Source organism: Muscardinus avellanarius (genome assembly GCF_963383645.1).
Source record: "Muscardinus avellanarius genome assembly, chromosome: 4".
Taxonomy (NCBI): Eukaryota; Metazoa; Chordata; class Mammalia; order Rodentia; family Gliridae; genus Muscardinus; species Muscardinus avellanarius.
In genome coordinates, this window is record NC_137789.1 from 145,715,979 (window position 1) to 145,739,354 (window position 23,376).

The 23,376-nt window shown below is 40.4% G+C and overlaps 1 protein-coding gene across 1 annotated transcript in view; it reads left to right on the forward strand.

Moving 5' to 3' along the window:
* Positions 1-1,487: 1,487 nt before the first annotated feature.
* Positions 1,488-23,376, forward strand: part of NHLRC2 (NHL repeat containing 2) — a gene marked incomplete at both ends in the record, with an annotated part of 51,437 nt that continues 29,548 nt past the window's right edge. The window contains 3 exons of the mRNA XM_080694011.1: positions 1,488-1,665; positions 5,620-5,772; positions 20,545-21,000. Of these exons, the coding sequence (XP_080550137.1) occupies positions 1,488-1,665; positions 5,620-5,772; positions 20,545-21,000 (787 nt within the window). The remainder of the gene's footprint in view (positions 1,666-5,619; positions 5,773-20,544; positions 21,001-23,376) is intronic.

Genomic DNA, 23,376 nt, shown 5'->3' on the forward strand with positions numbered 1-23,376 from the left:
GACAAGATGATTTGATCATCAAAGAAGCATTATCTTTAGTCAATTGAGTCCATTTCTTGATACAAAAAATTTAAAGATTTTGCTCAGAAAAAAACAAAAGTAATTAAAAAAAACCACTAATTCAATAAAATCTAAAGCTTTAGCAATAAATATACTGGCAAACTGCAAACCCTAGACTTGAGAACACCTGCTGCCCCATCTATACTGCAACAAAATGCAGAGACCCTAATACAGGGGTAGCAATCTGTAACGTTTTTCAGGGTGGCTGCTATTTCATTCAAGAATTTTCGCCTTTCCCAGGACTTGATTCAGAAAAAATGAGAATCAATAATACTTTGAAAATTAAGCACGAATGTTAAGTGTAGGATCAACAACTTTCATCTTAAAGCAAGCTGTGGAAAACGGTTAAGAAGCGACTGTCCGCTCTCTTTCCAGGGGACCAGCGTCCAAATGACATACTGGTCCAGTCACAGTCCCTGGGCAATTAGCTCCACAAATGTTCCAAACACCAATCGGCTGCTCCAACTCACTAGTAAAAACAGTCACACCATAATCAAAGAGGTGTGTGGCCCACAAACATCGTCCCAGCCCCCTTATCCGTGATTCATGGATATTCAACCTCAGTTTCCTGGGCCAGTCCAGTAGCTTCCTCCAGCAGCATGATACAGAACCCTAAACAGAGGACAAAGTTTAAACATGTGAAGCCGTGCTTAAGCTGAGGCCACACTCCGTGCCAGACAGGCGGTCCGGAGGATGGAGAGGCTTCCCCAGCAGCCTCCAAGCCCAGGGTTCCTGCGGAGACCTCCCAACGACCCTCCCTTCTTCTCTTGGGACTTTGGAGGCTGCTAGGCCGGCGAGGGAGGCTGCATCTCCCCCCAGGTGCAGCACGGCGCCCCCCCCCCCAGCAGCCGCCCCCCAGCCCCGCGGCCTCCGCGCCCGCAGCAGCAGCAGCTGCCTCCGCGCCCCGCGCCCCTCGCCGGCTGCGCGGGCGGCCCATTGGCTCCCGCACTTTCGCCACTCGCACCCGGGGGCTCGCAAACCACGCCGCGCGTCGATACGTCGCGGCCAGGGGCTGCCAAACCCGTGCCCTTTTACCTTCGGACACCCCTGCCCTTTTACCTTCGGACACCCCTGCCCTTTTACCTTCGGACACCCCTGCCCTTTTACCTTCGGCGTCTTGGCGGGAACCGCTTCCAGCTGCCAGCGCCGTGTCGAATCTGCTGAGCCGAGTCTAAGGCGGACAAAGTGTCTCGAGCGAGCCCTTTCCAAGTCCTACTACGGCTTTATTTTATTTTTGCCCGTAACCCGGCCGCTCCCCAGGCGGAGGTGCGGGCAGGGCTCCCCTCCGCCCCGCAGCCCCGCGCCGTGCGGAATCTGGCGCCGCGAACGCTCAGCCGGGGCCGGCGCGGCCGGGGTGGGATCGCTCCCGGAGCCGCGGCGACCTGGCCCCGCGCCCGAGACCCGGCGCCGCCCTCCCCGCCGCCGCCATGGCGGCCCCCGCTGCCCGCGGCTGCAGCCTTTCGGGCCTGCTGCCCGCGCAGACCTCGCTGGAGTACGCGCTGCTGGACGCCGTCACCCAGCAGGAGAAGGACGGCCTGGTCTTCCAGTATCTGCAGAAGGTGGACGGCTGGGACCAGGACCTGGCGCTGCCCGAGTTCCCGGCAGGTGAGGGGCTCCCCTTCCCGGGCCCTGGGGGCGTCTGCGGGCGGGGACCTGCCTCTCCACCTCTGGCCCGAGCCCCTCCCGGGCCTGGGCACCCGCCCCAAGCAGGATCGCGCCCCGGTTGGCCATGCTTGGCGTGCCCACCCCACTCCCGCAGCTTCCCCGCGTCGGCGTCCCTTCAGCATCTCCCCGCATCCCCCTGGCTGTGGTCGGTGGACCACTCTCCCGGGCCAGGCACCGTTCTAAACACTTCCGGGCAGTTATCATCGGATCGCATCCTCCCTGCGGCCCCTGTGGAGTCCAGTTTTACAGCCCAGGAAGCCCGGGCGCCGGCTGGGCCGCCCGGTAACGTGCCCGGCTCACCCCCGCCCCCGAGTTGACTGACAGTCTGCTGCCCCAGAGTTTGCTGGTTTCCTGGCTTTGCCGCCTTGCTCTGTGCAAAGTCGTGAAATTTCTAGTTTTGGAAACCTGAATCGTTTATATATAGCCTTTTTGTCCCCCCCCGGGTTTCAGCCCTGCCCCGGTGAGCCTCTGGAACAGGAGGGATAGATAGTCCCAGCAGTGCAGTTCCAGATGAAACCGGACTTTACCTTCTTTGGTCGAGAGTGGCATTGTTTTGCCTGGTGGTGTTGGCAGGCGTCCTGGTGTGACACTGAAACCACATGTATAGTTAACTGGTTGGTCGTGGCAGGGTTTTGTTATCTCAGGGGAGGTGACAGCACAGTCTGGGGTGTCTTTCCAAGCCTTTTGAATACAGCTTGAAAAGGGCTTATTTCCCCCCCTTATTAATCGTATGCTTGGTCTGAAGTATAGAAACACTCTTAAAATAGTTGGGTATATGAATGCTTAGCCCATGAGAAACTTCAAAATATTGCACATGCACGCACACACACACACACACACACACACGCATAATATTATGAAAACTTGTAAGGCAGTAAGTTATATAGTTCACTGTTATAAACAACCAGACCTCTAGGATGTGGGAGTCTTTTTGTTTTCCAGTCTCATTTGTATTTACAGTAGGTATATTTTATTACAATGAGGTTTGGCCTCCATGACTCATAAGTTATGCACATGATAAAATATTCAGACTTTGTATTGAACATAGTCTGATTTTCTACTGGATCTGATTATTGAGGACACAGTGCTAGAAATAAATAATTTCTTTGCTTATCACTAAAGTGTAATCAAGAAGTCATAAACAACTTTATCCCAAAAACTGTCTACACCGGGCGTATATAACTGATGGATTCAGGCAGATCTGGGACCAAGTCCCTGTTATTTGTCAGCTGTGTGATTCTGAGCAAGTTAGTCGGCTTCTCGAAGCCTTAATTATTCATTTGTAAAATGGAACTAGTGTTTAGCTTTCAGGGATATTATGTGCAGGTCATATAAAGTTCTTAACTGGAGAGCTTATTAAATGTTAGCAGCTTATTGTATTCAGTTCTAATTATTGTTCTTATAAGATACATTATTACTAAGCCTGGTAAGCAACTACCACAGTAACTAAAATATAATAATTCTTTCCCTACCACTCAAGTCACTCTTAATATTTACAGAAAAGTTATAGAAGACAGATTCATAAATATCCTGCAAGTAGAATGTAAAATATACATTAATTAGTGGGTATAACTAATAGTTCTGTATCATTGGCTAATCCTGGATAAAATTAGCACTATTATCAAAATGTAGAATTAAGAATTTACTATCCTGAAACTTCACTAGTTTGTCTTATTTGGCAGAAATACTAGTTTGATTTGAATTTTTTTTTCCCCTAGAATTTTGTTATAATTGAGTAACTCCAGTTACTGTTAATAGTTATTGTTAACTACATTAGTCCTTCCTTTATACATGGTTTTAGTTACCTGGGGTCAACCACAGTCCAAAAATATTTAGTGGAAAATTCTGGAACTAAATAATTCATAAGTGCTAAATTTTGAACTCCCAAAGAGTTTGATAAAATCTGATGCCTTCTCACCGTGTCCTGCCAGGGATGTGGTCATCCCTTTGTCCAGCAGTGTCGGGAAGCATCCCTTGTCCAGTGTGCCAGCCCTGTGTGCCCCCTCACGTTGTCAAGCACTAATTGTCTTGGTTATCAGATCCATTGTAGCAGTATGGCTGTGTTTGTTCAGAATAGTGAGACTGGCCATTCAGATATGCCAAACAGAAGCTATAAAGGGCTTCTTTTAAGTGAAAAGGTGAAAGTTCTTGACCTAAGGAAACAAATCCCATGAGGTTGCTAAGACCTATGGTAAGAATTCATCTTTTATCTGTCAAATAGTGAAGAAGGAAAAATAAATTGGTGCTAGTTTTGATGTGGTATCTCAAATTGCAGAAGTTACTCAGTGTCATGGTACATGCTGAGTGTTTCATTTTGATGGGAAGGGTTCAGAACTGTTAGCAGATTCAGCATCCACTGGGGTCTTAGAACCTAGCCCCCCAGATAGAGACTCCTGTATGTACTTGTTCCATCCAACTTTGGTTTTCCGTTTCTATGAAATATTTCTAAATTCCAACTGAATGTGGTGGCTCCTCCTGTCATCCCAGTATTTGGGAGGCTTAAACAAGAGGATAGCAGATTCATGACCGCCTCAGCAAATTAGTGAGACTCAGCAACCTAGTGAGACCTGTTTCAAGACAAAAAATAATGTAGACAAAATATAGGTGTAGCTCAGAGGTAGAATGCCTCTGGGTTCAATCTCCAGTAAAACACACACACGCACACACGAACGCACGCACACAAATCTAAATTCCAGGCAATGTTTTTAATAGCTACATTTATCTACTTATAAGCAGTAAACTTACTATCTTTGTTTTCTTTAATGGGAATGCCATATTTTAATATTAATTTAATAAAACCTTTCTGCAGAGTTAAAATTTTGAATCATAGCCAAGTAATTATAAATTCTGATTTACAAAAGCACAGATTAATGAGATCCTATTTTTCTCTGGAAGAAAGGGAACGCATTCTTCATCAATATTAATGTTGCTTCTAACTTTGCACTTAAAACATCTTGTTTGTATTTAGGATATTTGATATTCCCAACTCCAGAACCTCAGCTTCTTCTCTTTTATGAGATTGGCTTAGGCATTTTGTACATTTTTCCTTTTATACATTTCACTTTTTTTGGTGTTTAGTTGTGTCTTAATATTTTTACACTTGACTTTCATTTTCAGTACCTCATTTATACCTAATTATGCATGCAGTTGGACCCTCTTAGTGTTTGATATTTCCTCATGTCTTTAACTAAAAGTTTTGACTTGACCCTCTTCCACAGTCGCCTTGGTTCTGTGAGGGTTTAGTAGCTCTTCCTTGCCCTCTTCGCATCCTGACCGCAGCTTTCCCTGCTCCTCCTGCTGTGTCCCCAGTCTTTGCTTTTCTTTCTTCTTTCTTTGTCCTTCGTTTCTGCAGACTTGCTTTTAGATGATTTATTTCATATCTTCATATCACAGATACCTACTGTTATAGCCACAGAGATATATCTTTAACTCTTTCTTTCTTTCTTTTTTTCTTTCTTTCTCTCTTTCTTTCTTTCTTTCTTTCTTTCTTTCTTTCTTTCTTTCTTTTGTGGCACTGGAGATTGAACCCAGAGGCATTCTACCTCTGAGCTAAACCCCAGCCCAATTTTTTTGTTTTAATTTCTTATTTGGAAACAGGGTTTCACTAGTTTGAGGAGGGCCTCTCTAAGTTGTTGAGGCTGGCTTTGAACCTTCAGTCCTCCTGTCTCAGCCTCTCAAGTACTGGGATTCATTTTATATTTATTGATAGAAAGGGTGGTTTTATAAGCAGAATGTTTAACTGCCCTAGACTCTGAATAGTGCCATCATCTCCTATAGTGTCTGACTATTTGCAGTTGTCTTAGAAGAAAAATCAGAGACACATTTATTGCAAAGTTTTAAAACATTATCTTTGTCTTTTTCTTTACTAGTGCAATTTATTTTGTGTAATTTCAGGATTAGAATGGCTGAACACGGAAGAGCCTATTTCGGTCTACAAGGATCTTTGTGGGAAAGTGGTCGTCCTTGATTTCTTCACCTACTGTTGCATTAACTGTATTCACCTATTGCCTGATCTCCATGCATTAGAACACACATACTCTGATAAAGGTATCTGCTCCTTGATTCATTTCCAACAGATTTTCCTGGGCAGGCATTGGAAGAGTGGCTGATTCATTTGTTCATGGGAGAATGAATATTTGGCAAGACTTTAATGATTCCAAAAGTAATCTCATCTATGAATTAAGGGCGCCATGTGCCCTTTCCAGAAAGGTTAAACTTAGCAATAATGGTTTGCCTAACCAAAGACCCAGAATTTAGGATAAGACATATCTTAGCAGGTCAAGGGTATAATTTACTTTTTTCATGATCAGATGTCTAAAAAGGTCTTGTATGTCTAGACTTATTCTAGTTTGTTCTTTGAGGAAAATGAAACCTCTGACCCTAATTTTATACTCTTCTCAATGTGATACAAAGGTTTAAACTGACTAGGAAGTGTGAATAGGCTTCTGTTAATGTCAAGTGACATAAACTTTGGTGGAATGTAAAATATTATAACAGATACTTTTTCTTTGACCCTGCTTCATTAAAAAATGTTTTATTACAGTTAATGTTTTCCAAAGCACACCAGTAAATCCTCTTTTATGGCATTATAGTTTCTAAAGATGGGTGAGATTATACTTAGTATTTGCTATAGAATTTAAAAATCTATCTTACTTTTTTCTCCTTTCTAAAGATAAAACATAAAAATAAATTGATTAAAGATTCCATTTAGTGAATTTTAAGTAAATTGAAGTTCTTTTCTTGGCTTGGATAAATAAAAAGTAATAGGGTCACTGATCTTGTGAGAGTGATGATGGATAGGCTAGATATATATACAGAAAAGGAAGGGTATCTTGAAATTTAACTTAAAGGAGTGACAGGTAAAATCTGAAGCGCAAATGATACATCAGAGGCTTTTAAATTGCAATAGATTGTATCAGAAAATCACCAATCAAAAGGTTTATCAGAATCCCAAATAATCCATCAGCTAAATCATGTTTATTTTATTTATTTATTTATTTATTTATTTATTTATTTATTTATTTATTTATTGGTACTGGGGTTCCTGGAAGCCCTTATACCTTCGGGCTACACTCCCAGACCTATTTTATACATTTTTAAATTTGGAAACAGGGTCTCTTAAGCCAGCGCGGCTGACTTCAAGCCTGCGCGATCCTCCTGTCTCCGCCTCCCAAGCGCGGGGATTACAAGCGTGCGCCACCACGCCCGGCATCTAAATCATGTTTAAATTAATCTGTGTGAAGAAATGTATCATTACTCCCTAGGTTTTAGATGTTTGTGTTGCTTGTTCAAGTCGGCGTATTTATTGAACATGTTTTATGTGCAGGGTACTCTGCTAACTGCTGAGGAAATATATAATAAAGATGAGTACAAAGCTAATGGAGCCCCTGAGGAAAGGAGTAGCCCACTTTCTAACAAACATTGGAAAAGATTGCTCAGAGAGAGTGAGAGAGAGTGAGTTGAGGTGGGGCGTGGGAAGTGCAGGAAGGGCCGCAAAAAGTGAAAATGGGGCAGGACAGGCCTGGCGGAAGGAGTGTTGGGTGAAACAAGCCTGAGGCCCTGAGAAGTAGGATTCTTCTCTTGGAACAGATGAATAATTTAGTATTCCAGGACAGCAGGGGCTGTGGTAAAAAATAAAAGGAGACGAAGGCAGCCGAGGACCACATTGTGTAGCATCCTTAGCAGTTTAGACGTTTTCTTTCATTGAAGATATGGAGATGTCAAAAGTTGGTTTTTAATAGGAGGATGACATGGTAAGACTGAGTTTTAGAAGAACATCAAACATTGGTTTAAGAAGGCCATAGCTAACCATTTCCTTCCTTAAGATAACTTCTAAATGACTATTTGGTTAACTTAATGGGTCAACCCTATAACTCTAGCAAATTCAGTGGCTTCCTCAAATGGATCCTTTTATGTCCTATCAGTTTATTGGAAACATTGTTTTCTTGTGGCACATTGTGAAAATATATTTTTGTATTAAAATACACTTCTGAAAATTAAAATACTTTGTAAGTAGGAAAAGCATTGTGGTAAGACGGATGGATAAGAAGCAGCAGGAATCCTCCCACCTAGACAACAGTTGCAGTGGTAGACTCTGTCTCATTTGGAACTGGAGTTTATTGAAGGTTTGCGACTTCCAGGGAAGACTTGGACTTGAGGTTCTTTAATTTTGAGAATTACAGCTCTTAGCACAGTAGCAGCTACTCAGCTTCTAGCCCCATGCCCGGCAGTTGTGTACGTACCTAGAGCAGCTTCCACGTAGCTGACTGGGACCAGGATGGCAAAGGACTGTGTCTTCCAAATGTTCGGATCTGTGCCCCGATCACCGGTTGCTCCTTCTGATCACAGCACTGTAAGCAAAGAAGCAGTGGCCATCGTTGTACCTTCTACCTTGTCACGGCCCTCCCCTCTGCCTGAAGTGACCCAGGGATTTTAAGAGCTGGTGCCTTTCATTTAACTCTTCACTTCTTTCTCTCTCTCTCCTTTTCTCTCTCTCTCTCTCTTTCTCTCTCTGTCTTTATTGGGAGATAGACATTGAGGATTAAGACATTCAGTAGCAACTGTATGAACAAAGGAACTTATGTGGCACACATGCCCAAGGGAAGATGTGGGCTCAGACCCAGGAAGATTTCAAGTTTACACCTCAGGGTAATTGTTGGCACAGAGACAAATATAACAACAAAAATATATATTTACAGCAAAGATTGGGTAAGAGGAAGAACCTGATTTTCAGTCCCCATATTATTTGATGCAAAAAAAAAAACTATAAGAAATACAAAGAAACAGGGAAGTATGACCCATTCAAAGGAAAAAGTAAAACAACAGAAACCGCCTGGAAAAGGCGAAGAAGACCTTAACACAACTGATTTGCCGATGTTCAAAGAAGTAAAGGAAGATGCAGAAAAGGAAAAGAAAACAATGTGTGAGCAAAGTGGAAATAAAGATAAGGACACATAAGCACAAAAGAAATTCTGGAACTGAAAAGTATAATCACTGAAACGAAATAATGACTAGAGATTCATGGGCAGGAAAATAACCAGCAGACTTTTAAGGCAATGGACTTTACTGAGTCTGAGGAACAGATAGAAATGTGAGTGAGGAACAGTTAGCAGAACCTAGCGCACCTGCAGAGCATAAGAAAAGAAGTGCACTGAGGAGAGTGAAATGAGAGCCAAAAGCTTCCCGATGTGAAAGTCATGAACATAAACATCTGAGGGGTTGATCACACGTGAATAGGATGAAATCAACAGCTAGGAAACACAGAGAACTGTGAAAGCAGAAAAGAAACTCAGGCCCTCAGGGATCTTCAGTAATCAGCAACTTCGTCATCACAGGCGAGGCAGTGTGCCAGGACATTCAGATTGCTAAAAGACAAAACTAGCAAATCCTTCAACAGCAAATTGTTCTTCCAGAGTAAGAGGAAATGTAGGACATACCCAGATAAACAAAAGCTGCGGGAGTTGTTTTCTAGACCTGCCCTGAAGGAGTGCGCCAGGGAGTCATACAGGTTTAAATAAAAGAACCCTAGTCAATAATATCAGGCTTATGAAGAAATAAAGACCCCAGTAAAGGTAATATATGTGAGCAATTTTAAGTGTAAGTTCACTGTTTTCTTCCCAACTGAAGAGACTTAATACTTTTTCAAACTAATCCAAAAGCCAGAGTTATTGTAACTTTGTTTTGTAACTTTGTTTTATTTTCTACATATTTTAAGAGACTGATACATTAAAATAATTATCAGTTTATACTTTTGGACACATAGGTATTGTGACCTCAATAACTAAAAGTGATGGACATGGAGCTGTTAATATTAAATGAACCTTTTTTGTGTTATTGATGTTAACTTGCTATAAAGTTCAAATTAGAGTATTATGACTTTAGCATGTTGTTTCCCTCCTTATCAGTAATTACTCTAAATGTAAATGAATTAAGCTCTAATCATAAGGCAGTGGTTGGCTGATGGATACAAAACATACCCAACTCTATGCTGTCTCTAAGAGACTTAGTTTTGATCCAGAGACACAAGTAGTTTGAAAGTAAAAGAATATAAAAGAGTATTCCATGCAAGTAGTATCCAGAAGAGGTGACTATATTAATGTGGGACAGAATAAATTTAAAAAAGGTTATAAGAGACAAAGAGGACATTATGCATTAATAAAAAGTTCAGTACAGCTAAAAAGTATAACAGTTGTAGACATTTATGTATTTAATAGCTGGCCACCAAAATATATGAATCAAAAATTGACAGAATTGAGGGGACAAATAAACAGTTATATAATAATAATATAATAAGAATGGGATTCAGTACCCCATTCTTAACAATGGATAAACCAAAGAGAAGATAAATAATGAAGTAAGGGACTTTAACAGCACAGTAATTAGACTAGCTCTGACATCCAGAACACCAGCAGCATCAGCTCACACAACTCTTCCAGTGCACATGGGACAGTTTCCAGAATAAACCATATGTTAGGCAACAAGTTAAGTCTCAGTAGATTTTGGAAAATAGATAGTATGCAAAGAATCTTCTCAAAGCACAATAGAATAACATTAGAGATCAATAATAGAAGGAAAACTAGAACATTTAAAAATTCATGTAAATTAAACAAGATACTCTTAACAACCAGTGGACCAACAGGAACTCACAGTAGTTAGAAAATACTTAGATATGAGGGAAATTTATAGTTACAAATGCTTATATTTACTTACAGTGTAAGAAACTAGAAAAAGAACTGACCAAACTCAAAGCTAGCAGAAGCAAGGAAATAATAGAAATTTGAGCAGAGAGAAACAAATTGGATAATAGTTGGTTCTATGAAAATATTAACACAATTGACAAACTTAACTAGATGAACTAAGACTAAAAGAAGACTCGAATTTCTAAAATAGGAATGAAACTAGGGACAGTACTACAGCAATAAAAAGGATCATGAGAGCATCAGATAGATTGGGCCCAAGATGGAAAGACTAAACCAAGAAGCAGCAGAAAATCTGAATAGACCTTTATCTAGGAGAATTATTCATAATAGCTAAGGTACAGAAGCAACTCAAGTGTCCTTCGATAGATAAATGGGGAAAGAAAATGTGGTACTTAGATTCAATTAAATATTAACTTAAACTTAGCCAGGTGCAGTGGTGTATGCCTATAACCTCATTATTTGGAAGGCTGAGGCAAGAAAATCGAAAGTTCAAGGCCAGCCTCGAGGACTTAGTGAGACTAAGAGAGAGCGCGAGAAAGAGTATTCAGCCTTTAAAGGGGATTGTAGCAACATAGATGAACCTAGAACTCTTTATGCTACGGCAAATATGCCAGTCACAAGGCCACAAAGACTCTTTGATTCCATTTACACGAAGTACTTCGGACAGTCAGAGCTGAGCGGAGAGCAGGGTGCGGGTCGCAGGGCGTGGGGGGCTGCTGTGTGAGGGGCGCGGCTCCATTTCTCCAGGTCACGGTTCTAGGGAGGGATGGCGGTGGTGGGTGCACACAGAATGAGTGTGATGAACGCTCTCAACTGTACACGGACAAATGTGTAAGGTAGTAAATTTAATGAAAAAAAACTTTTTTTTTAACACAAAAATGGAGTTTAACCCCTATTTTAAGAGTGAGTATTTTAAGGGTGAGTTTGTGCGCCTTTTGGAGGAGTAGAGTCTGTGCCGGTGCTGGTTCCTACAGGCCAGTGAGAGCCATTTGTTAATAAATAGGTAGGAAGTTGTATGAGCCAGTTGTAAGCTTAAACTGTCCATAGTGGGAGTGTTTACACAACAGAAGTCAACACATCCTACAACCCAGGGGTGTTTTGTTCTCCCCCTCCCTGCATCAAAGAGCTACTTTACCAGCATACCTTCAGGTATAATTTGTTACCCAAATAGCTCCTTTGATGGAGTGATAGCGTACACCGACTGACTAATTTTTTGTTTTTACATTTGACGGTTAAAATATTGTTTGTGGAGTAAATTTCCAAGCATTAAAAAATGCTTTGTACGTGGCCTCAGCATTGTAATTTCAAGGAAACATTACTTCAACAATATGCCACGAAATGAAAATCCTGGTAACTCAAAAAAATTTTAAATTGTCAGAAGGCAAATTATTTTATATTCACAAAAGAAGATGTACTCGAGATTATCACATGAAAGTTCAGTAAGCTGTCATTGAATTCAGTTTGCCTTCTTGTCGCTTCCACTACTATCTGATACGTTTTTGAACATATCTGGAGCAGTGCTATTTATGTTCTGGAAGTGACATTCACTAGTGTATTTTAAATTCCATGAAATGTTCAGCTCATTTTACGAGCAAGCCAGAAATGCTGTATGCAATGAGGACATTGTTATTAATTCAAAGCACCTTGAGAGAGGCCCAGTTTAAAACCCAGTCTCTTTCCTCTGTAAGACAGCTTTTAAACTCAGGTTTGGCCAGGCAAGGTGGCACCTACTTAGAATCTCGGCTACTTGGGAGGCTGAGGCAAGAGGATCACAAGTTTGAGGCCAGCCTGGAGAACTTTGGGATGCTATGTCTCAAAATAAGTGTTGGGAGGGCAGTGTGCGGCTAGCGCTTGCCTAGCACGTGAGAGGCCCTGGGTTTAATCCCCAATACTGCAAAATAAACTCCGGTTTGCAGTCGTGGACTGTCACTTTTACAATAGCATATGAGAATTTACAGTCCAGAGAGTCGTAGAGCAGAAAGTAATGATGCTTAGCATTAACAGTGGTTCTGGTGGTGAAACCTCTTTGTTGTCGCTTGTGGTGCTGGGGATGGAACCCGGGGTGTTCGACCTCCGAGCTGCACCCCCAGCCCCATATTTTATCTTTATTTTGAAAATTACGGAGGGCCTCACTAAGCAGCCAAGCTGGATCCTCCTGTCTCCGCCTCCCGAGTACTGGGATTACAAGTGTCCGCCATCACGCCTGGCATGGGGAAACATTTTTAAGAATGTAACTGTGCCTTAAGATCGTCATTGATTCATAATAATTTAGCACATTGCATATTAAGGTAATTATCTCACTTGTTTTTTTTTTCTTTTTCTACTTGAGAGTTTCTAAGTTTTTTAAATTCTTTACACTGTATACATTGGTATTTTTAAAATCTTTATACTGTATATGTTGGTGTGTTATTACATAATACCCGAATTTAGCTCTGTGGTTCTTATTTCATAAGAAAATATGTACCAGGAAAACTCTGTAGATTATAAAATGTGATTGCCAGGTATAAGTGTACAACTAAATCAAACTTTTAAAAATCTGAATGTTGTTACTATTGAGTAAGTATTAATATTCTCATCATGCAGCTTATGCATTTTTCCTGCTTTATAGTTTATTAAAAACCAGGATGCATTTCTAATCTTAGAGTGAAACTAAGCCTTTAAATGGGTCAGTGTATTATAATTTCACTTTATATCAGATTTCCCAAAACAATACTTGTTTTTTCTCTATACATCCCTTCCTCCCTTTCTCCTTCCTTCTCTTTCTTTCTCTCCCTCTCTCCCTTTCTGTCTTTCTGTCTTTCTCGTGTGTGGGTGCATCATGGAGTTTGAACCCAGGCACATTCTACCTCTGTGTGATGCTCCTAGCCCTTTTTATTTTATTTATTTATTTTTGTGTATGTGTAGTACTGGGGATTGAACCCAGAAGTGTTCTACCTCTGAGCTCTTCCGGCTCTGATATTATTTTGTATTTTGAAACAGGGTCTCGCTAAGTTGCTGAGGCTTGTCATAAACCTGCGATCCTCCCGCCTCAGCCTCCCAAGCACTGGGATCACAGACGTGCACCGTGGCCTGGCAGCAGCCCTTGTCATTAGGGGGATCTTCGTCACAGACTTGTACTCATGGCTGTAATTTATTACAGTGAAAGATACAAAGCAAAATCAGGAAAAGGAAAGACGCGGGTGCTAAATCCAGGAGAGACAAGGCTGGCATTCCAGAGTCCTCTCGGTGGGATCACACAAGATACACTTAATCCCCCTGAGGAGGTGCTGGGGGAATTACAACATCTGAGGTGCTGCCACCCGGCGAGTTTATGAGCGGCTCAGACCCCCAGATTTTACTGGGAACTTGTCGCAGCTCTCCTCTGCTGGCATGTTTCAAAATTCCAGATTCCCAGAAGGAAAGCAGGTGTTTAGTGTAAAGGTATTGTCTGTACAAACCCAGATGCCAGGCAAGGGCCTTTCAGGCAGACCTGCCATGGTAACTCTTCTCCACATACCTTATGGTTTCTTCTAACATTCCATCTGTTATTCTGAGTCCTTAAATAGTTACTCAAGGTGCTGTGAAAATACTGGTCAGTTTATGGCAAATTCTCAGGGATTTTAGTGCAAATTGCAGCCTAATGTTAATTTTTTTCTTTTAAATTTGCTTCTGATCTGCTTTACTTTAGCCTTCAGTATTTTTGATCTTTTTGTTTCCTCTTTCCACTGCACTTAATATATAAAAACTAAAATCCTAGATAGATGTGGTGGCTTAGTCCTGTAATCCCAGTACTCAGGAGGCTGAGGCAGGAGGATCACGTGTTTGAGGTGAGCCTTAGCAATTTGGCAAGACCTGGTTTCAAAAGAAAAAAACTAAGAAGGCTGGTATAAGTATAGTCCGAGTTAGAATGCCCTGGGTTCAATCCCCAGCACCAAACAGAAACAGAAGCTGTAACCCAGCTCTCCAGCGTCTTCTCCCACGCCCTCTCTCTGCTCCAGCCCCCCTGGCTTGCCTTCTGCCCCCTCTGCTCGGTTCCTCTGTAACACTGTGACCACAGCGCCCCCTGTGCTTGGAGGGACCTGCTCACCCTCGTGGTCTAGTAAGTCGCTTGTCTTTTAGACCTCAGAATGTCTCAGTTTACTTTTTTAAACATCTTCAAAAATACCTAAAATATTCTCATCACTTACATTTATCTAGGTTAGTGTACTGCCTATAATTAAACTATAATTGATTATAACTCAGTCTGTGTACATACCTCTGAAAATAGACCTTTGAACTTTTAAAAAATCATTTGTTTAAAGTCATTGTATTACTAATATTTCCGAAGCAGTTATAATTTCTGGTACGAGTTCTTCTTGCCTCCTTCCCTACCTACCTCCTCAGTCCCTGTCTTCTCTCCTTTCTTCTTGTTTTTCTTCTTTTCTTTCTATTTTCTTTTAAGTGGAGAAGTTTTAATCCTTACACTGGCAAGAGATTCATAAAGGGGAGAGTTTTTCATATCCTAATTTGACTATCTATAGTTAACAGAAAATACAAAGTAGTTTAAGAAAAATTTCTGTACTTCAGGGTTTTTACCCTGAAAAAGTGAGAGTAGTCTTTTGGCAGTTGCCATTTTATATAGATCAGTGTAGATATCCTATTTAAATTATATGATTGTGTGTTTATGTGTGTGTATACACACACATATTAACTAATGGATTGAACTCAGGGGTACTCTATCACTGGACTGCCCTCCCAGCCCTTTTTACTTTTTTTAATTGTGAGACAGAGTTTCTCTGAGTTGCTGAGGCTGGCCTCAAACTTGTGATCCTCCTATCTCAGCCTCTCAAGTATTAGGATTGTAGGAGTGGACCAAGTGCCTGGCTACTGTCACTTATCTTAATGTTCAGTTGTTCCAGCTCTAACTTACAGGATCCCTTTAGGCTGTCTCCTATGTTTGGGTTTTTTGACATGTCCTTATCATTTTTTGAGCACTTCCTTATCAAATCAAAAGATTTCCAGACTCATTTTGTGCTTTACCAGCTACATCCCAGAATCAGCCATTTCTTAAGGAGCCCTGATTCCTTCAAATTGGCAATGATATTCAGAAGCTTAAGGTTATGGGGTGTCTTTGCTTTTAGTTCCTCTCAAATTATTATTATTATTATTATTATCATTATTACTATTATTAATTATTTTTGGTGGTACTGGGAGTGGAACCCAGAGGCTTTCTACCTCCGGGCTATACTCCCAGATCTTTTTTATATTTTATTTGGAAATAGGGTCTCACTAAGTTGCTGAGAGCCTCACTAAGTAGCTGAGGCTGGCTTTGAACCCGTGCGATCCTCCTGTCTCAGCCTCCCAAGTACGGGGATTACGAGCGTGCGCCACCACGCCCGGCTAGTCCCTCTCAAATTATTAAAAAAAAAAAAATCTTAGGCTAGTTCTTCCCACCCCCGCACCCAAATTTATGTTGTTCATTTGAAGTACAGCTAGATTCATTTGAACCTATTTGGATTCCATTTTAGGGCTCCCTCCAATCTTTGAAGACATTTTATACACTCAAAACCAAAATCAACAAAGTGAGAACTAAACAGAAAGGTATACTTGTTCTGTTTTCTCATTCTTTTTACCTATTCCTGCATTCCCATTTCTACTCAGTATTTTTTGTTCTTTTCATTTTAAACAAAAGATAACATATATTAGATATTTTTGCGCATTTTCCTTTTTTTTTCTTGTACTGGTACTCACTTCATATTTGTTCATAGAGAATTTTCTGACTTTAAAATAATTGCAAAGTACTTTTTGTGTGCTTGCTAAGCCACTCTCCTAGCCTATATATCTGCCTTTAGATTGTTTCTAGTATTTAGCAGTTAGAAATAGTGAATAGGCTTGTGAATGTATTTTTGTCTGGTTGGTGGTGTATCTTGAGGGTAAATTCCTAGAGGGGTGATTGCAAGGTCACAGTGAAATGCATACGCACCTTTTTTAGGTATTGCCAAGTTCTCTCCAGTTGGATTGTACTACTTTGCATTCCTTTAATAGTATAAATGTGCCTCTTTCCCTACTGCTGCTCCACTAAAATATTTTGACATACTTTTTTATTTTTACAAGTCTAATAGGCAAGAAGTGGTATCTTTTTATAGTTTTAGTTTTACAGTGGGGCTGGAATTTCATCATGTGTTTAATATGAATTATTGTACATGGGGTTTTGTCCACCATTATATCATGAACTGTTTAATGTTTGGTATGTAAAGGCTATCATTTTCTGTGTGTTAATTTTAGATCCTGTTACCTTCCTGAACTTATTATTTGACTCAGTTTTTCAATTGATTATCCGGGATTTCGTTGATGTATGGCTATCTAATCTACATATGAAAAAACTTCTAACCCTTATGTCTCTAATTGATCCTTTTGGTAACATTATATTGGCTAAGTCCCCGTTCTACTCCAACTCATTATTAAATAGTAGTGAAGATAACAGGCATCTTTGCCTTGCTTTTCATCTTATTGGAAATATTCCTTGTATTTCTCCATTAAGAGATTGGTTTTAGGACCCAGTTACATTCAGTTAACCAGTTGACAAAATACTAAGATTAGAACTTTATGTAAGTTATATACAACATTAAAGAATCTATCTATGCCACTTCTAGGTTAGGAGAATTGTAGCTGTCTAATACGGAATCTCTTTATTCACCCTCTGTGTTTTCCACAAATATAAAAACAACAAGGAGAACAAACAAAAACCACATTTGACCCTGAATTTCACAATACTAGGAGAGAGAATATCATGGCCTTCACATCACACGTAAGTTGAGAAATAAACTAAATTCCAGCAAAGGTCTTGTTGCTGTACTCAGTTGGTGCCGAGAACAGGGAACAGAAGGAGCTTAAAAGACACCATGAGAAAACATGGTATAGGTGAGAAGACTTAAACAAACAAAGCACAAGCAGAATGCCTCCTTACTCCCAGAAAGAGAAACTCCAGTGAAAAGTACAGAATACTCAAAACAGACGTGATGTATTGCCAGTTCTTAGAAGACCACGGCGCTGGGAATGGAAACTGTAGAAGCGTTGCTTTGGGAGAGAGTCCGATATATAGACAAGGTGTGGTTTCCTTTGGAGGTGGACCAAAGAAAGGAGGAAACAGGAAAAAGTTTAGGATCTAGCAGGAACCAGGAGAGTCACATCAACCACTCCCTCCAACATACGAAGGGAGTGTCAGAAGAGGGCGCTCTCAACCAAGAACCCTGTCCACAAAAGGTAGAGGGGTGGAGAAAGCAGATCACATTCACACACAAATGTGAAAATACAACAAAAGGTGATGGAAACACTCACAAAATTGACAAAACCCGTAACACACGCTCATACAGAATTTAATATCCTCACACTGTATTTATGGAGAATGAAAGAAAAAACTTAAACCAGAAATTGAAAACCCACCAAATAGACAAAAGAAGAAGGAGAGTGTGTTGCTCAAACTCAGGAAAGAAATGAGAAAAAATTAAAAATTAGGTTAAAATTGAAAATAAAATTATGAGGTAGCCAAGGAGCAATAAATTCATATTATAAGGGAACATGGAAATAGAGGGGAAGGGGGGAACTGCAGAATGAAAAGGAGCAAAACAAAGAAGTAAAAAGGTATACGGAGAAAATTATTTAATTGGAAGACTGATAAAGGAGGTCCAACATAAAACTACTTGGAGACCCACAAGGAAATCAAAACAACTGACCCAAACTTAAAGAATATCTAAAATTGCAATCCAAGAAAACTTGGTGGGAATCCAAGAAACCTTGCACCTACAAATTGAAAGGGCCTGCTAGGGAAAATTGGCTGGTAACAGTTTAAGGTGTGTCCTAATAAAACTAGTACAGTTTAAAGACTGAAAACAAATCTTCAAGACCTCCAGATTGCCCCTACCCCCAGTGACTTGCAAGGACACTTTAATTAGACTGGTCAGACTATTCACAAATAATATACAAGGCAAAGTAAGAGCTGGGTGTGGTGGCTCGTGCCTGTAATCCCAGTACTTGGGAGGCTGTGATGGGAGGATCACAGGTTCAAGGAAAGTGAGACCTTGTTTCAAAACAAAAACACAAAAAGGTCTGGGAGTATACTTTGAAAGAACTGGTTCTATCCCCAGTAAACTTTATTTCAAGAATTCAGAGAATACCATGCACATGTGCCCTTGCTAGTGAAGATACAAGAGGAAGAACTTCATGTAACCGGGGTTGACTAAGGAAACTGCCCATGGATGGATAAAGATTTCATACCTGTGGTTGTAGAGCTAAGATCCAACCCAAAAGATATAAAGGTTTGGTGTATTAGTCATGATTTGATTGGAGAAGTAGGGCCACTAGGAATAATAAAACAGTAAGGGGTTTGAGTAGGTAGCTGAGTGTGGGTAGCTGTGGAGCCGAGTGACTAGTCCACATGAGGCTGCTGCTTCGGTGTCCAGTGCCTCAGCTTGGAGGTGGCAGATCAGCCAGTTGAAAAGGAAAGATGGATGGGAGTAGGGAAGAGCAAAGACACACTAGAACCTCGAGCTGAACTGAACCCACCGGTGCTTCCAGTTTACCTAGTGATGTGACTCAGAGTGAGGTGGTGCCCGTTGTCATGGAGCAAGACACTCCCTGCCAGGGTCAGAGAGTGAGGGGGAGGCCCATAATGCTGCGTGTCATCACAGTCATCTATGGGGACTTAGTCTGTCCTTTATTTTTAGCCCTCTGTTTCACTTTTACATATATCTTTTTTTTTCAGGGAGCATGATTATAGTTGCCTTAAAGTCTTTGCTACTTCACACATGTGCTTTATTTTGACATTGATGGCCATTGATTTTATTCCTTTGATTGTGAGTCACATGACCTTGTTCTTTGAGCATCAGGTAGCTGGAATGGAATCCTGGACTTTGGAGTATTCCGATATGCAGACCTGGGTTCTGTAACAGTCGTCTAAAGCATATTGATAAATGCTTTAGTAGGCATTCAGCCCTTTGTTCAAATTCTAGTCCTGTGTCTTGTTCATCTGCAGCCGTCAGCTTGGCCGTTCAGTTCTCTGGGATGTGCTCTCCTGCCTGGGTCAGTCTCACACGTGTGCCCTTTGGAGGCTCAGCTGAGGCCTGTGTGTTGACACTCGGGAGCGGGGACTCTGCTCAAGCTTGCGTCCCCTCAGTGGGCCTGTGCCCTCCAGCTTCCCTGGTTCTTTGGATCAGAAATGCAACAGGCTTTCTGCTGAGATTAATAACCTGTATGACTTTAGTACTGAGATTTACTCTCAGGGCAAAGCCAGGAAGGGAGGGGAGGATAGAAGTGGGGCTCACCCTCAGGGAGTATGCTTTTCTAAGTTTTGACAACACCTCACCCCTCAGTACAGTCTGCCTGCTTTTGCTTCCTTTCTCAATCCTCAGATATGGGTGAGGGTGCCTGTGTTTGGGATTGAAGTTTATAGTTGTCTGTGGGAGAATTGCATCTCTGATTGGTGTGGTTTTGTATGTTGATTTGAGTAGATTTTGATGGATGTTGTGAGATTTCAGTTTATCACTTGTATTATGTTGGCAGTCAGTAGACAGTTGTTTTTTCCCTCTGAATTTGGTCTAATACTCTCACTCTTGCTCTCCTAGCTTCTTGAAATACTGTATTAATTAGGAGAAGTAATATGTTCATTTTAGTTTTCAGCAGTTCTACCGTCTGAAGATTTGTTCTAAGAATTGTGTAGAATGAATTTTAAATAAATTGAAAGCCTTACATTATGGAAACATCTTGCTTATAATTATTCTGTTAATCTCTAATGAAAGATTAAGTCAAAAAATTTAAGAGAGTAATACAATAGTAAATACTAACTGAATTTCAAAGGGGCTTATTCTGGGTGGAAAAAAACTTCCAACAATAAGGACTATATTTTTAATAGCTTTATCTGGCTTAAGGACATAAAGGATTCTAATCCAACAACAATAGATGAATGTGATTCTGCATGCTTTTATGTAGAAATTAAGATTATTATGAGTTAAAATGTGTTAAGTTTTTGTAGATGTGTTTAAATGTAGTTGATAACTAATGTAATTCTACTTTTTGAATTTGTGGATGGATCATAACCCCAAACCTAAAGTATAGATGATACTATTTAATACTCCGTAATGCCTAATACGTTCTTTTTCCTTTGCAGATGGTCTCTTGATTGTTGGTGTTCACTCAGCTAAGTTTCCAAATGAGAAAGCCCTGGATAATGTTAGGAGCGCTGTCCTTCGATACAATATCACCCACCCTGTGGTCAACGATGCAGAAGCCAGCCTTTGGCAAGAGCTAGAAGTTTCCTGCTGGCCAACTCTGGTCATACTGGGGCCCCGTGGAAACATGCTGTTTTCTTTGATTGGAGAGGGGCACAGAGATAAATTATTTTTATATACTTCAATAGCTTTAAAATATTACAAAGAGAAGGGACAGATCAGAGATCATAAAATTGGAATAAAACTCTATAAAGATTCTCTGCCACCTTCACCATTGCTGTTTCCTGGCAAAGTAACAGTAGACGATGTTACGAACAGACTGGTCATAGCAGACACTGGACATCATAGAATATTGGTCATTGGGAAGAACGGACAGATCCAGTACAGTATTGGAGGTAAAGTTGCTTCTAATTAATTACACTATTCCATGTGTTGTATAGTTAAAAACAGTTCAGGTAAATATGTTAATATAAAATATATAAATAAGAACTAACTGTAGAAAGGCAACAGGCCCTGACTTTTAACTTTATCACAAAATTATTTTGTTATTTAATGTAGAGTACCTGAATTAACCTCTCCTCCCCCCTTCAAAAAGCATACAAAAATACCTCAAAGCCTCGTATCAAAAGGAGGAAATCATTAAGTTATTTGGCTTTTGAGGACATTCACATGTCCCACCTTAGGTTTTTTAAAACTGCCATACTTAAGCCAGGCGTGGTGGCGCACGCTTGTAATCCCTGCGCTTGAGAGTCGGAGACAGGAGGATCACGCAGGTCCGAAGCCAGACTTTCTGGCTTAAGAAATCCTGTTTCCAAATAAAAATATAAAAAAATAGGTCTGGGAGTGTAGCCCAGAGATTAGAAGGGTTTCCAGGAACCCCAGTACCACCAAAATAAATAAACAAATAAACAAACAAACACTGCCACACTTGCTGGTCGTGGTGGAGCACGCTTGTAAGCCTGCTATTTGGGAGGCTGAGACCGGAGGGGCAGTTTGCAGACAACCTCAGCTGCTATTTAGTGAGGCCCTTTACAACTCAGTGAGACCGTGTTTCAAAATAAAGAAGGTCGAATGCCCCTCAGTTCCATCCTCAGTACCACATTAAAAAAAAAACTGCCACACTTATTGTGTCTTATTAAAATACATATATTTTGGACTTTTAACATTTTAAAAAGAAGAAAGGAAGGTACAAAAGGCTGTTCTTATATGCCAAAATCTTACCTCTCGAATTATTGATGTGTTTGGTTGTTTTTATTAGAATGTGTGTTATGTTGTTTTGGCTACTGAGTATTTTCATTTATTTTCATTTTTCCAGTAAATTCTTAACATTACCAGTCATAGTACTAATAACAAACAGGATGTGTCTGGCATTACTTCACGCATATTATCTGTATTAGCTTGTATTAACTTATTTTAATTCTTATAATGCTATGCGTTAGCTCGTCTTATGAGGTCCATTTTACAGAAGAAAAGCGGAGACACATTTTATTTTTGAACAAAATATAGTCATATCGTTTTTAAGACCAGGACAGTGCCCCAGGAACTAGATATTTAGATTATAAAATAAACAAACTAGGATTTGTATGCAGCTTTATTTTTCTCTCCTTTCTTCCCTAAGAATGTCAGCATATTTCTGGATCAATTTCCTTTGAGTATAGCAAAATATAATAGAAGCATAAGTCATTTTGTTTCATATCTCCCTGGCTTTAGCTTTTTTTTTAAAAAAAAAACCTCTTATTTATAACTATTAATAAAGTCTAGATACATTCTTATTAATGTTGCTTGGCAAAGCTGCACTTACATATGAGGACAGACATCTCAGTTATAGAGAATGGTAATTCATTTCTTTCTTGATTCTGCTTTAGTAACACATGAAGCAAGGATTTCTGAATTCCAGTGCACACAAGTCAGTTGTTCTCAAGCCAGGTTGCTGTTCTCATATGCCTAAATCTCTTACCTCTTGAATTATTGATGTGTTTAGTTTATTGTCTTTATTAGAGTCTGCGTTGTACTGTTTTGGCTTCTTAGTATTTTCATTTATGACAGGCAGTTTTGAAAATTGTTACTCAAAAGAGATTTTTTTTTTTCTTGTGGTACTGGGGGCTGAACCCAGGGGCATTATACATCCGAGCTACATCCCAGCTCTGTGTTTTAGTCCTTTTTATTTTTGAAACAGGGTGTCACTGAGTTGCAAAGGGCCTCGGTGAGTAGCTGCGGCTGACCGGGGACCACGATGCGCCACCACGCCCAGCTCAAAAGTTTTTAATAGAGTCTATAGTTTTTGAAGTAGTACAGGTGAATAGTTTCCTTTTTAGCAAAAAACCCACCAGCAAGCTATATTTCTCAAATGTGTTACTAAGAATACTGCTATCTCATGACATATTAATAGTTCTTCTTTAATATTTTAAGAACACTTCTCTGGTGAGGTCCACTCAATAAACACTGATGTGATGTGAGTTAGCAGATTTTTGGTGGCGGTGCCATCTGACTTCCCAGAGCTCTTGCTCTGCTATGAGCCTCTTGAACATAGAAAGGGTGACAGTGAACAATATTTCACCATCCAGAATGCCCACAGAGCTCCCTCCCCCACAAATACACACTTGTTTGCCCCAGTAATTCTTAACATCATCAGTCATAGTAATAATAACAAACAGGATGTGTCTGGCATTATTTCAAGCATATTATCTGCATTAGCTTGTATTAACTTATTTTAATTCTTATAATGCTATGCGTTAGCCCCTCTTATGAGGTCCATTTTACAGAAGAAAATC